At 38.6% G+C, this 14,859-nt stretch overlaps 2 protein-coding genes across 2 annotated transcripts; one reads left to right on the forward strand and one right to left on the reverse strand.

Moving 5' to 3' along the window:
- Positions 1-3,476: 3,476 nt before the first annotated feature.
- On the reverse strand, positions 3,477-13,755 carry RBM7 (RNA binding motif protein 7). The gene is made up of 5 exons (XM_014855502.3): positions 13,474-13,755; positions 12,399-12,561; positions 11,656-11,743; positions 5,922-6,012; positions 3,477-4,844 (listed from the first exon to the last, which is right to left on the reverse strand). Exons 1-5 carry the CDS (start codon positions 13,567-13,569, stop codon positions 4,482-4,484), a joined length of 801 nt encoding a protein of 266 aa, XP_014710988.1. The 5' UTR covers positions 13,570-13,755; the 3' UTR covers positions 3,477-4,481.
- Positions 13,756-13,893: 138 nt separating this feature from the next.
- On the forward strand, positions 13,894-14,347 carry C20H11orf71 (chromosome 20 C11orf71 homolog). The gene has a single exon (XM_044752607.2). It carries the CDS (start codon positions 13,894-13,896, stop codon positions 14,287-14,289), a length of 396 nt encoding a protein of 131 aa, XP_044608542.1. The 3' UTR covers positions 14,290-14,347.
- The last annotated feature ends 512 nt before the right edge of the window (positions 14,348-14,859 follow it).

Below are 14,859 nucleotides of genomic sequence, written 5' to 3' on the forward strand. Positions count from 1 at the left end.
AAAACTGGAAACCAAGAGAGTCCAGGAAACCAAGGCAGCTAGAATGTCCAGTGCACAGTGTTGAAGAGGATTGAGTTGCACAGGGAGAAAACACGCATCTGCACCTTTCCTCCAGTATTCATGACAGTATTGATCAGCATATAGATTTGAAGAAACTACCCAGGGCTGGGGAACGAATTGCCCCGAAGAATTAGAGGGAATACTACTCAGCACTCACACAGAAACCTCAACAGTATCTGTTCCCACTAGACAGACTGAAAAACTTCATAATTCATGAAGCACCTGTTAGAGTCTCCATGAGTCTTGCCTCAGTAATGAGGTGAATTAACCCTAGGCTAAATAGTTCTCAAATCCTGCCTAACAAATCTTTAAAGCATGTCCTGAAGGCATACAACTGTTTATAAGTAACTTGACTGTGCTCCAGAAGAAAGCTCAAGAATATTATAGAAACACAAAATATCAAGCATCCAATAAGGTAAAATTCACAATGCCTGGCATCCAACCAAAATTACGAGGCATGCAAAGAGGCAGGAAAATATACCCAATAATAAGAGAGTGAACGGATAGAAACCAACCCAGAACTGACAAAAATATCAGAATTAGCAGACAAGGGCACTAGAATTACTATGACTTTATAGGTTGAAAATTTAAGTAAATACAGTGAAGATATAAAAAAGATCAAATTATGTGTTAATGAGGGAATCCTTTCACAATGTATATCAAATCATCATGTTGTATACTTTAAATGTTAACAATTTTGTCAATTGTACCTCCTTAAAGCTGGGGGAGGGGCAGGAAATAATCAGAAAAAAAGAGACCCAAATAAAACTTCTAGAGAAAAAAACTACAACGTCTAGCATGAAGATTATATTGGAATTAATTGCTGATTAGGGGCTGCAGAAAAAAAAATTAGTGGACTTCAAGACATAGCAATAAAACTATCCAAGAGGAAAATAATTTTAAAAATAAGCAGCACACCAGCGAGCTATGGGACAATAGCAAGCAGCCTCACGTAAGTGTAACTGGAGTTTCCAAGGAAGAAGAAAGTGAGGACAAAAAAATTATTTTTGAATAATGGCCAAAATTTTTCCAAATTTGATGAAAACTATGAACCCACAGATCCATGCAGCTCAATGAACCCCAAGCAAAAGGAACACGGAGAAAACTACATTAAGGCACATTAAAATCAAATCGCCCAAAACCACCCAGAGAAAAATGGTACATTATGTACATGACGGCAGATTTCTTACAATAAAAAATGTGAGGACAAAGGAGTCACATTTTTAAAGTATTGAAAGAAAAGAAACTGTCAACTTAGAATTCTCTAGCCAGCAAAAAAAAAAAATTCAAAACTGGTGAGAAATTTTCAGACATACGAAAGCTAAAAGAATTTATCACCAGCACTGTAAGAAATATCAAAAGAAGTTCTCCAAGCAGAATAACAGATGGCTAAACGGATCTACAAAAAGGAACAAAGAGCTCCAGAAATGGAAACTATGGGAAAAATATGTAAATTTTTTTCTTACTTAAATCTCCTTAAAAGAGAACCTGTTTTAACCAAAACATCAAGAAAACAAACAAAAAAAAAAACAATGCAGTCTGGGGCTTATACAGATACAAATTAAAATACCTAACAGCACAGCCTCTAGAAGGTCTGAACAGAGTGTGGGAGGGAAGGTAAAATATATGAGGAACTAAAACGGGACTATAACCAGAGAATTTTAGAAAAATTATAAGAAATCCATGTACAACAGTATAGCAATAAATTTGGACAGAGAGAATGATCTTTTAGAAAAGTATCAATTGTTCAAATTGACTTCTGAGAAAGTAGAAAGCCTGAATAGATCAGTAACTAACCATAAAAGAAATTGAGAAGGTAATCAGTTACTTCTAAGACCCAGATAGTTTTATAAATGAGTTTAACAAGTCTTTAAAAAAACAGATAATTCCTATGTTATTCAAATTTTTTCGAGGGCATAGAAAAAGGTAAGCATACTAATTCTACAAAACTAGAACCATTAATTCCAAAACCAAACTGAGATATTTAAGAAAACCTCATGAATACAGATCCAAAACTTGTTAAAAATTTGAAAAATAGAATTCTAGGATGTATTAAAGGCACAATACATTGTAGTTGTCTTTATAATAGGATGCAATGATGGTTCAGGGTTAGGAAATCTATTTAAAAAGAAGTTTCCTTTGTTGAAGTCTCCTTTTTAATTCAATCATTTGCTAAGTGTTGCTTTGTTTATTCATCAAAAATTTAGCATATATTATATATATGCCAGGCACTGGATACTGAGAATTCAATGATGTATAAGATTTGGTCCCATACAAATAAAATGACAATACAGTATAAAGGCTATGACAAGAGAAATACAGGGTACCATGAGAATAGATAAATTGGTACTTCAACATTACGATGCTGTTGGAATAATCTTGTTGAGGTGACAATTGTCCCTTCAAGGATAGTGGCAGTTGGTAGGGGGAACATGGGCCTACACAACATAATCAGAAAGCAGTACAAAAAAATCTGATGGTTGATTGGATGAAAAAGTGTAGAGTCAAAGATTCTTTGGGGTCTCACTATGTGTTATGTATAAAAGGGTAAACTAAAGGTCAATTAAATTTTGAAAATACTAGGTTAAGTATAAACAGACTTCTTCACTGTAGTACTTGTCAACAGCTTTATGGTGCTCTCTGTCACTCTCTAAGAGCAAGTCACACAGCGTTAGTATGTAATGTTTAGGAAACATGTGATTACAGAACCCTTATTTTGCAGAACACCTTGTGTTCTTGTGTTTGGTGCCCCAAAAGCCATGTAAAAAATTATTCTGAACCAGGATCACCTGTGAATCAATAGGAACGGCTCTGACCCATAGATAACTTGCAATAAAGCAGTATTAATCTTTGTTAATATCTGCAAATATTACCGGATAAATTTTCAACCTAAAAATAACAGGCTCATTAGAAACAAATACTTCTACTACTAAACTAACTGCTTAAGCAAACAGAAACTTTGATCTTAACTCTCTATTCTGAGTAATTAGACAGCTCACTTATCTAGACACAGAAAAACTACAAGCATTTAGAAACAGAGAAAACCTGAATGCACACAAACTCCTAGAGACCAGGGAGAGTCACTAAATTAGATTAGTGTTCAGAACCATAATCCATGTATCACTGAAACTTTGATTCTAAAATTAACATTTTGTACATATTAAGTTTGATATGTACAAAAGGTACACTTCAGCATGCACTAAGTAGCGGCCTTCTTAACACCAGGTGATCACTGATTAAAGCGCGTTGCTAACTTTGTGTACAACGTCTCTAAAGTTAGTGATGTCAAAAAAATAAGACATCTTTCCTTTTCATGTTTTCAATATATTAAAAAGCAACATAGTACAAATGCTGCGGTTAATATTACAAAGGATCCAGATTTTCCAAGGAATGAATTTTTATAAACAATTTTTATAAACAAGTTGTACAATAAAAGGGAAACACTGTCTTGATAGATAAAAGTTTTTAAAATCAGAAAATGTTTAAGACTAAATTCTTTCAAATGTTCAAACAAAAGAGCAACCTGTACAATCTCCAAAATAAAATGTGTCAAGTTTGAGTGACAGAGGCAGCACCTAAAGGCTTTGTGAACCTTTTTTCCAAAAGAGTATACTTTCAGTAAAACATTTTACCATTTATCTATGTATTTACGTTTTTGTTATTCTTGAAAAGGGGATTTACACTAACACTGTATTTTTAATGTAAAAAAATACATTTAGAGATATTTAACTTCCTGAGTGAATTCAATCATACATCAAACATGATTTAATGAGCAATTCTAAAATTTTAGAATGAAATAGCATGTGTAGATTGATTACTTACATGTTCAATTTGAGTAAAACTCAAAAAAAGCATGTCACAGAACTTACACTTAAATTCTCTAAGAGGTTAAACAATATGATTTATCCCCAAACTTTACCAATAAGCTTTCTCAAATAAAATGTTAGTAAAATGAATCACTGAAATTACATTTTCTCATTTATTAACAAAATACTGACAGTCATTTCAGACTATCACCTTGAATGTTTTCTGATACACTAAAATCTGATTTGCTAACAAGAAACATCTTGCAATACAAAAAGATCACAGATAGTTAAAATATTTGCTTTATAATACAACCAATCCATATAATATATCCCTTCCTCAACTGTCTAAAATGATTACGAATTGCGGCATTTTCTTTTGCATAAAACCCTTTCCTCTACACAAAACCCTGAGGTGAAAGGTTATTAATGTAATAAAACTGGAACCACAATTCTTCTCATTTCTTATTAGACTGTAACTATAGGTTTAAAAATCTTTATAAAGAAATGTGGCAACTTGTAAAGGCGCTCTGTACAGTTTTAACAAAACAGTCCCACACCAACTTAGCCAAAAGGGCCTAGAATGACCCTATAAAAACAACGTCCTTTCAACACTTGTTAGTGTCGAGATGAGCGCCATTTTCCATCTCTACCACTGTCTCTTCTGCTATCATAGTCATGGCTCCAGCCATCGTGATTCCTATCTTCATAGAAGAAATCATCTCTGCTTCCTCTGTAATGGTGGTCAGAGGAGGGATCAGAGTAACGCTTTTCACGGCTATAATGTCTATCTGCTACATAGGGATGAGAATTTTGTCTGACTTTACGCTGTGATGATGGCGTATCCTGGCGCCACTGGGAGCTTGAAGACTGGTTAAAAGTATGATTATGTGACTGAACTGATGGGGAAAATCCTGATTGATCCAGATGTGGAGAACCGAATTTCCCGCCATATGACACATGTCTCATAACACTGTTCATCTGAGGAAAGGGAAAAAGAAGGAAATGTTAACCACAAATATTTCCGATATCAAAGCCAACAGATATTTGGTCATGGTTAACCAAACAGATAATGACAGAAAAGCAAAATCACTCCTTCCTAGGTGGATCTTAAGTTAAACATAACTAAAAGTACAATAGCTTCATTCATTCTAATGTATACCTAAAAGATATCTGTACATAAGTACTACTCCTTGCCCTGAAGAATACAACTCAGAAGGGAAGAAGTTACACAAAATGACTATACTGTGAGTCACTGTGATGAACATATAAAGTCATGAGCTCAGTATAATTAGGAAAGGCTTCATGAGGTGGCATATGATCTGAGTATTAAAAGTATGGACAGAATATTTTAAGGAAAATATTTTAAGGGGTAAGTATGCCAAGGAAAGGAAATTGAGGATAGATACTAGCCAATGATGATTTTTTTAATGGCCTACAGCAAAATGAGGAAAATGAATACTATGTATATAAAAGTTGATATGCCTTTATATTGCTCTCAACTTTACTTCATTTCACTCATATTTTTACTCTGCAGACCTGTGAAATACAAAAGCCTAGGGACTGTAAGACAAGATTATACACAAAGAAAATAAAAAGAAATGAATGTAAGAAAAAGAAAAAAATGAGGGACTTGGCAACTGATTAGAGACAGAAATGATACAGTAAAAGATACTTAAGATTTTAAGCCTAGTCTCATGGTGATATTATTACAGAAAGATGGAAAGTTCAAGAGGGAGCTGGTCTAGAAGACTCCCGTATATTAAAGTATTAATATTAAGTATTAAAGAGAGTATATAAGTCACTCAGCATAGGTTGCGAGAACATCAAAGAATGAATTTTCAGTATTTGAAAACACATCAATGATGGTAAAGAAAAATACAGATGTGAACTGTACTTCTATCTATTTTCAATCTTTTATATATATATTTCAGGCCAGTGAAACTAAAATGAGTGACCAATCTAGCTAAAATTCAAGAAGTTAATTTATGAATTATCAGAACATTTTAACTAAGTAAGATTTTTTTTTTAGCAACTCAAGTTGAAAAATCAGCCTACCACTGCTTGTCTCTGAAAATTTTCCGGAGAAGAGAAAGATCTCTGAATTTGCGGCGCTGATGGAGTCATGTTATCCACCGTCCTTTCATACCTGTGAAAAACAAGAAAACCAACATATAACCATGCATTCAACAAATATTTACTGCATACCAATCATGAGCAAGACACAGCTCTCAAAGGTAGGAATGAACAAGACAAGATATCTGACCTCGTGGAGCTGGGGTGAGGATTCAGAGAATAAGACAATTTCACGTGCTTATAAGGGATATAATGAATGAGTAAAGAACAAATAGAGATGAGAGAAAGAGAGTTCTATTTTGTCTTGGCTGGTCAGGGATGGCCTTTCTAAAAGGGAGACAATTGAAGTGAGAGCTGAATGACAAGATTACTTAGAGGCAAAACATTCCAGCTAAGCGAAGGACCAGCACAGGGGTGAGCTAACTATAGCCTGTGGGCTAAATCCAGTTTTTGTAAACAAAGTTTTAATGGAGCATAGCCAGTTCTTTTGTTTCGGTATTATCTACGTAGTGTTACAACGCTGAGGAAGAAACTGCATGGCCTACAAAGTCTAAAATATTAACTATCTGGTCCTTTACAGAAAAAATTTGTCAATCCCTGGGGTAGTGCAAAGGCCTAGACTGAAAACTAAAATGAAAAGGATTTCATCAATTAGATATACAAGATGAGGGAAACAGAAGAAATAAAAGATAAAACCTAGATTTTTGGCTTGAGCCAACAGGTAGACATTTACTGAGACAGGAAAGAGGAACAGGTTTCGGGGAGCAAGGAATTGAGAGTTCTGTAACATAAGGAGAATATTAATTTTAAGGACTTATACCTTATTCCTCACTTCCTAAAGAGGTAAGTTGCTCTACAGAAATACTCAGAAAATGTTTTAAATTAATTTTATTTTAGAATATGCCTTTGGAATCAAATCATCAGCTGATTTGTCTTATACTTTAGATCTTTTTACTTTAGGTTTTCTTACATCGGCCAATATATCTGTATGCTAAGGGGGTAAAAAGTATAATTTTACTTATAAAAACAGTATAAAAATGATGTACGCTCTTGCCTTCGATTAAAATTATTTACTTGTATTTTCTTTTTTTCCACAAGAAATTCTAAGAGGGATGAAACTCTTTTTTCGCTCCACCTAAGATACCTTTGAAGGTTCTATAAAAGCGGTTGGAGATGCTTCAAGTTCCAGCTGCACTGAGAAGTATTTAAACACGATTACTTTCAGCTGGCACAAAAGGATGCTAAGAGGATACTTTTTTTTATACTATTGCTTTCTTACAATTTCGCCTTCCAATATCTGTTCACATCCAACCACTTCTCTCCAGCTCTTGGCACCACCCTAATCCAAACCATCAACCTCACCCCAATACTTCCGTGCTATCTTGCTACTAATACCAAAACCTTGCTACCAATAACTTTCGAATTGGTCTATTTTCACCCTTGTCCCCTCCAATCCATTCTGTCATTACAATCAAACACTTCTTTAAAATACAAACCTGTTCCCATTACTATCCTACTGAAAACATTTCAATGTCTTCCCACTGTTCTTAGGGTAAAATCCCAAAATCATAATATGGCCTATAAGATAGAGCCTCTATCATCCCTCCTCTCTCTACTTCATCAATATCATCCACTACTCTCCATTTTTCATTCATTATGATCTAGGTGCACTGGCCTCTTTCAGGTCCTCACTCATTTACATTGTCTGTCCTTGCTAAAACTTTCTCCAAGCACTTTGTACTCCTTCTTTAGAGAACTTAATACAGTCATTAAACAGGCAGTCACAAAATATATATAATATGTGTCTTCAAATCAACTTTAAGCTCCACTAGGCAGCATATCACAGGGGCTGGGCTTGATCACACTGCCTGGGTTGGAATCTCAGCCCATTGCTTATGAGCAGTTGAAACACAAGCAAGTTAACTTCCAATCCTCATTTTCTTCATATGCACAGTAGAGATAATAATAACCCCCACCTTGTAAGACTGCTCTGAGGAATAAATGAGAGCATCAGTGCAAAAGACTTGGTTAAGAACCTGACAAATGATAGGGGCCGGCCTGGTGGTGCAGCAGTTGAGTGCGCACGTTCCACTTTGGCGGCCCAAGGTTCGCCGGTTGGATCCCAGGTGTGGACATGGCACCGCTCAGCAAGCCATGCTGTGGTAGGTGTACCACATAGAAAGTAGAGGAAGATGGGCACGGATGTTAGCTCAGGGCCAGCCTTCCTCAGCCAAAAGAGGAGGATTGGCAGCAGTTAACTCAGGACTAACCTTACACACACACACTTACACACACACACTTACACACACACACACGAACCTGACACGTGACAGGCATTTGTTAACTCTTTCTTGAATGAAGCCCATTATGAGTGATAAATAGCTCTACGGATATACCAGGAAAAAACTGTCCCTGGTAAAACATCAGCTTCCCCAAAGCAAATAAAATTATTTAAGTAAATATATGGCAACTTTTCTAACCCACAGTAGCTGGAAGAGATTTTAGAGAACATTCAACTTCTCTTCTTTACAAATGGAAAGGTAGACCAGCTCTACAGAGAAACGAGACTAGCTCATGATCACACAATTAGTAGAGGCAGACCTAGAATCCAATTCTACAAACCCTTAGTCTAGTAGTCTGTTTACTAGTAGGTATTTTTAAACTGCAAGTAGTAACCAATTAGTGGTCATGAAACTAATTTTAATTTTTAAAAGATAAAATAAAATAGAAATAGAGTGTGCTGCAAGCAATAAGAAATGTTTCACGAAATTTTTTTTCAGTTAAATACAGGTATATGTGGGTGTGGGTATATGTCTTTACAAATGAACATAAATATAGTTACGTATGTATCCATTTTAAGGGGACTATCACAATGTGTCCGTCTACAGTCCTCTTAGAACAGACACATTTACACACACATAGGCATACCTCATTTTATTGTGCTTCGCAGCTATTGCATTTCTTAAAAAATTGATGGTCTGTGGCAATCGTGTGTCAAGCAAGTCTACAGGTGCCATTTTTCCAACAGCATTTGCTCACTTTTTGTTTCCGTGTCATATTTTGCTAATTCTCACAATATCTCAAACATTTTCATTATTATTATATTTATTATGGTGATCTGTGATCAGTGATCTTTAATGTCACTATTGTAATTGTTTTTGGGCACCAGTCACAAGCGGCACCCATTTAAGACAGCAAACTTAATCAATAAATGTTGCATGTCTTCTGACTGTTCCACTAACTGGCCGTTCCCGTCTCTCTCCCTCTCCTTGGGCCTCCCTATTTCTTGAAACACAATATAGAAATTAGGCCAATTAATAACTCTACAATGGCTTTTAAGTGTTTAAGTGAAAGAAAGAGCTGCATGTCTCTCACTTTAAATCAAAAGCTAGAAATGATTAAGCTTACTGAGGAAGGCGTGTCAAAAGCCAAGGTAGGCTGAAAGCTAGGCCTCTTGCACCAAACAATTAGCCAAGCTGTGAAAGCAAAGGAAAGGTTCTTGAAGGAAATTAAAAGTGCTACTCCAGTGAATACACGAATGACAAGTGAGGGGCTGGCCCCATGGCCGAGTGGTTAAGTTCATGGACTCTGCTTCAGCAGCCCAGGGTTTCACCAATTTGGGTCCTGGGCATGGACATGGCACCACTCATCAGGCCATGCTGAGGCAGTGTCCCACATAGCACAACCAGAGGGACCTAGAACTAGCGTACACAACTATGTACTGGGGAGCTTTGGGGAGAAGAAGAAGAAGAAAAAAAAAAAGAAGATTGACAACAGATGTTAGCTCAGACGCCAATTTAAAAAAAAAAAAAAGAAAGAAAGAAAGTGAAACAGCCTTGTTTGCTGAAGCGGAGCAAGTTTTAGGGGTCTGGATGGAAGATCAATCAAGCCACAGCATTCCCTTAAGCCAAAGCCTAATCCAGAGCAAGGCCCTAACTCTCTTCAATTTTGTGAAGGCTGGGGGTGAAGAAGCTGTAGAAGAAAAGTTCGAAGCTAGCAGAGGTTGGTTCATGAGGTTTATGGAAAGAAGCTGTCTCTATAACATAAAAGTGCAAGGTGAAGCAGTAAATGCTCATGTAGAAGCTGCAGCAAGTTATCCAGAAGATCTAGCTAAGACAATCAATAAAGGTGGCGACACTAAACAACAGATTTTCAATGAAGACAAAACGGCCTTATACTGGAAAAAGACGCCATCTAAGACTTTCATAGCTAGAGAGAAGTCAATGCTTGGCTTCAAAGCTTCAAATGACAGGCTGACTCTCTTGTTAGGGGCTAATGCAGATGATGACTTTAAGTTGAAGCCAATGCTCATTTACAATTCTGAAAACCCTAGGGCCCTTAAGAATTATGCTAAATCTACTCTGCCTGTGCTCTGTAAATGGAACAACAAAGCCTAGATGACAGCACATCATGTTTACAGCACGGTTTACTGAATATTTTAAGCCCACTCTTGAGACCTTCTGCTCAGAAAAAAAAATTCCTTTCAAAATACTATTGCTCATCGACAATGCACGTGGTCACCCAAGAGCTCTGATAGAGATGTACAACGAGATGAACATTGTTGTCATGCCTACTAACACAACATCCATTCTGCAGCCTTTGGATCAAGGACTAATTTTGACTTTCAAGCCCTCTTATTTAAGAAATACATTTCGTAAGGCTATAGCTGCCTAGACAGTGATTCCTCTGATAGATCTGGGCAAAGCAAAATGAAAACCTTCTGGAAAGGATTCACCATTCTAGCTGCCATTAAGAAAATTCATGATTCATGGGGAGAAGTCAAAATATGAACATTAAGAGGAATTTGGAAGAAGCTGATTCTAACTCTCATGGATGACTTTGAGGGGCTCAAGACTTTGGTGGAGGAAGTAACCGTAGATGTGGTAGAAATAGCAAGAGACCTAAATTACAAGTGGAGCCTAAAGATGTGACTGAATTGCTGCAATCTCATGATAACACTTTAACAGATAAGGAGTTGTGTCTTATGGATGAGCAAGGAAAGTGGTTTCTAGAGATCAAATCTACTTCTGTTGAAGACTATTGAAACGACAACAAAGGATTCAGAATATTACACAAGCTTAGTCGATAAAGCAGTGGCAGGGTTTGAGAGGACTGACTCCAATTTTGAAAGAAGTTCTCCTGTGGGGAAAATGCTATCAAATAGCATTGCATGCTGCAGAGACATTGTTCATGAAAGGAAGAATCAACTGATGTGGCAAACTTCACTGTTGTCTTATTTTAAGAAAATGCCACAGCCACCCCAACCTTCAGAAACCACCATCCATATCAGTCAGCAACCATCACCATCAAGATCCTCCTCTACAAGCAAAAAGATTACAACTTGCTGAAGGCTCAGATGATGGTTAGCATTTTTTAGCAATAAAGTATTTTTAAGTATGTATTTTTTTTAGACACAATGCTGTTGCACACTTAATAGACTACACTATAGCATAAACATAACTTTCATATGCACTGGGAAGCCAAACAATTGTGACTTGCTTTATTGCGATATTCACTTTACTGCAGTGGTGTGGAACCAAACCCACACTATCTCCGGGGTGCGCCTGTATCCATAATCCCACAAAGCAAATACTATAGCAGAAGAATAAAGAGGAAGGAGCATAAAGAAGGAAACCAATCATTCATTAAGTGTTTTGAGATCACTACCTAAAGAAATTCCTAATAAATGATTTTAACAATAGGTAAGAAATATTACCTGCTAGGAGATGCGGAGGTAGGGCTTGAATTTCCAACATGATGCTGGGGATATGACAAACTGACATCCTGCGAGGCATGGCTACTTCCTAAAATGAAACAATTTGAGAAATTCTTGATAGAAAATTTACTTTGAAATTTTCTCTTCCCCCCACCCCAAATCACTCCAAAATGGTACATAGAGGCTAAGAGAGGAAACCCAAATTTCAGTAAGACTACTTGACAGTTGCATCAGAGTGAAAATTCTAAGTGTTTAATACCCGATATATCCAAAACAAAGGGTTCCAAATAAGGTACTATCCAATGTATAAACATCCTATCTGGCCATAATATTCTGGTCGCCACACTAAATCGTAAGACTAGGTACACAGAAAGTTTCATCCTCACATTATCAAGAACCAAAATTTGTAAAAGTAAATTACAAAGCAACCAGGAAAAGTATTTTCAGCAAATAATCCTTGCTCCTTTCAGAGCGTGGACCCAAACCCACATCTTTCTAACAATAAAGTTTATGTTCTTTTCACCAAACCAAACTGAAATTTTAAACTCAGTTTTAGAATTACAACTTTCAAAATCCATGCTGTCAACGTTACCTATTTTCAGGAATATATAAAGTTTACTATTCACAAAGCTTCAAGTATTTTCATCCAAAAAGAGGTTCTTAAAACCTAATAATAAAATTAAGAACAAAAAACAAAGCAGCAAACGACCCCTCTTCCCCAAACAACATCATTGAATAGTTACCTGATCTAAACTGAATTTTGATGGGCCTTCCAAAAAGTTTGATTCCATTAAGCAGATTCATTGCATAAGGAACAGATACTTCATGTTTGAAATTCACAAATGCAAATTGCTTTGGTTTACCATCCCTATCTTTTGGAATTTTCACTTTTATTACTGGCCCAGCCTATAGACAAAAAAGTGTTGAGAATTTAAATAAGGCAATTTCAGGAAAACACTCAAATTTTACAAACAAAGTTTTAAAACAACAGAAATGTAATCGGGAACTCTACAAAACAGATACCCACGGATTCCCACTGAGGTTAAAGAGCCAACAATTTGAATGAAAAGTAGATTAATTAATTTGGGGGTAAGGGAGCCCATAAGGAACTGGAAACACAATCACTGCATTTACATTTCACAGCACTTCATGACTTTTTAACGAGGCGACCAACATCCGTCATTTTCCCACTCCATGGAAATTAACGTTTATCAAAAGCAAGAGACAGTGGTTTTCTCGGACTAAAAATTCATTTTTGTATCGATTAATCAAAATTACCAGTTGTTGCAGGATGGAACTGGAGACAAGAAGATACTTTAAGTTTTTAACACATTTAGTACAGAAACACTACAATGCTGCTTTTCCACGGAGTACTTCCTAGTCTTTTTAAAATATTTTAATGCTGCAATTTTAGAGGAAACCTATCTACGGAAAACAAACACTGACAAATTAAAACGTAATTTACCAGTCAGATGAACTAAAGACAAAGTGTCCTAAGAGGAAGATGAGACGAGGAGGAGCAGGAAAAAGCTCCGCTCAACCAAGTAGGAGCACTGAATCTTCTCCTCGGGATGCTTCACTTAGGATCCCTCCACCACCTTTAGCTGTCACTTTGCCAGGAACTCACTAGGGTTCCTCTAAGAAGGTGACACCCAGCGAGCGCCTCACTTCCTAAGCGCGAACTCCAGCCCCAACCGGCCCACCTGTCGGACGCCCGGACCGACAGCCAAGCCGGCGCGCAGACAGCGAGGACGGCCGCCGGGCCGGGCCCTGAGCGAGCCGGAAAACGAAAGGGAAAGGCTGACCTCAGCCGCTTACCTGGTGGAAGAGCTCGAAAAGGAGCTCCTCTGTCACTTTAGTTTCAAGGTTGCCCACAAAGAGAGTGCGATCCGCTTCCGCCGCCGCCGCCCCCATCGCAGCGTCGCCCCCTCCCTAAAAAGGCCGAAGGGTCGTCGCCGGCGCACCTACTGCGCACTCTCGGGAACCTCACGTCCTCGCGCTCCCGGACGTCACTGACGTATACGTCAATCACGCTCGCTCTCGGCCGGCGTCGACTTAGGCTGACAGACTGCGCATTCTCGCGAGGAGAGCACTTCTTAAAAGCGTCGTCTTGCTCCGCCCCCGCACTAGTTATGGCTTCCGGGGCTTTTGGTCGGCGTGTGCGGTGCAGGCGTGACTGATGTGTGGAGCCGCGAAGGGCCTACCTGGGCCGAGGGACGCTGCGGGCAGTATTTGAAGATGGTTCTGAACTACGTGTCCTTGTCCGCCGGCGATCAAGCGAACAGGGTGGCCTACCGCTCCTCCCACGGCGACCTCAGCCCGTCGGCCTCAGCGTTGGCGATGGTCTCCGGAGACAGCTTCCTCGTTGCCAGGCCGGAGGCGACTCCTCCGATCCCTATTCCTCGGCAGGCTGGGAGGCCGAGCGTTCGTCCCGAGCGCAGTCGGGCGGCTGCTGGCGGTCGGAGCCCGGCCCGCGTTATAAAGGGGAGGGAACCGGATGGGCGGAACCGAAGCCGTCAAGCTCGGTTCTCCCCATACCCGACCCCTGGGGTTAAACTCGATCTCTTAAGGAGTGTGCTGCAGCAGCGTCTGGTTGCCTTCGGGGGTGTTCTCGCAGCCCGGCTGTTGGCGTAAAACCGGGAGCCCCCTCCGCCCCCTGATTAGCTTGTGAACAAGGCTTCTCTCAAATGCTTTCTTGGTGCAACTGCAGTCTTATTTTTAGGGGGATGAATTTCGTTTTAATATAAAAATACGGAGTCCAGTTAAGATAGCCCAGCATGAAGGGAATTTTTACTATTGCACAATTCAGATGGTTTTAAGCGGCCAGAATGGTTAGTTCGGGAAGGAGATAGAAGAGATTTTTTTTTTTCTTAAGTAGTCACAAAGCTGAGCTGGAGGGACCACCCTTCCCAGAGGACAGCTAAGCTTTTGTTCACCCTTTGTGCACTCCATTCCAACAGTGGATCCACATGTCTGCTTTCCACAAGTCTTCCCTTCCCTCGCTGGCAGATTCTCTACTTTGGGATTTGTATTTCAGGCTTCCTTGACTGCCTCCCTTTCTACCTCAGATGATTGCTTTTACCTTTACTTCTGTTGGCGAAAAGGAAAGGCTGCTTTTTACTACCCTGGCTTGTCCTTCCACCTATGGCCCAACACTTACCCTGTCATCTTGTCCTCAACACTTAACCCTCTTCCATCTTCCAT

This window comes from Equus asinus, chromosome 20, assembly GCF_041296235.1.
Source record: "Equus asinus isolate D_3611 breed Donkey chromosome 20, EquAss-T2T_v2, whole genome shotgun sequence".
In the NCBI taxonomy this organism is placed as follows: domain Eukaryota; kingdom Metazoa; phylum Chordata; class Mammalia; order Perissodactyla; family Equidae; genus Equus; species Equus asinus.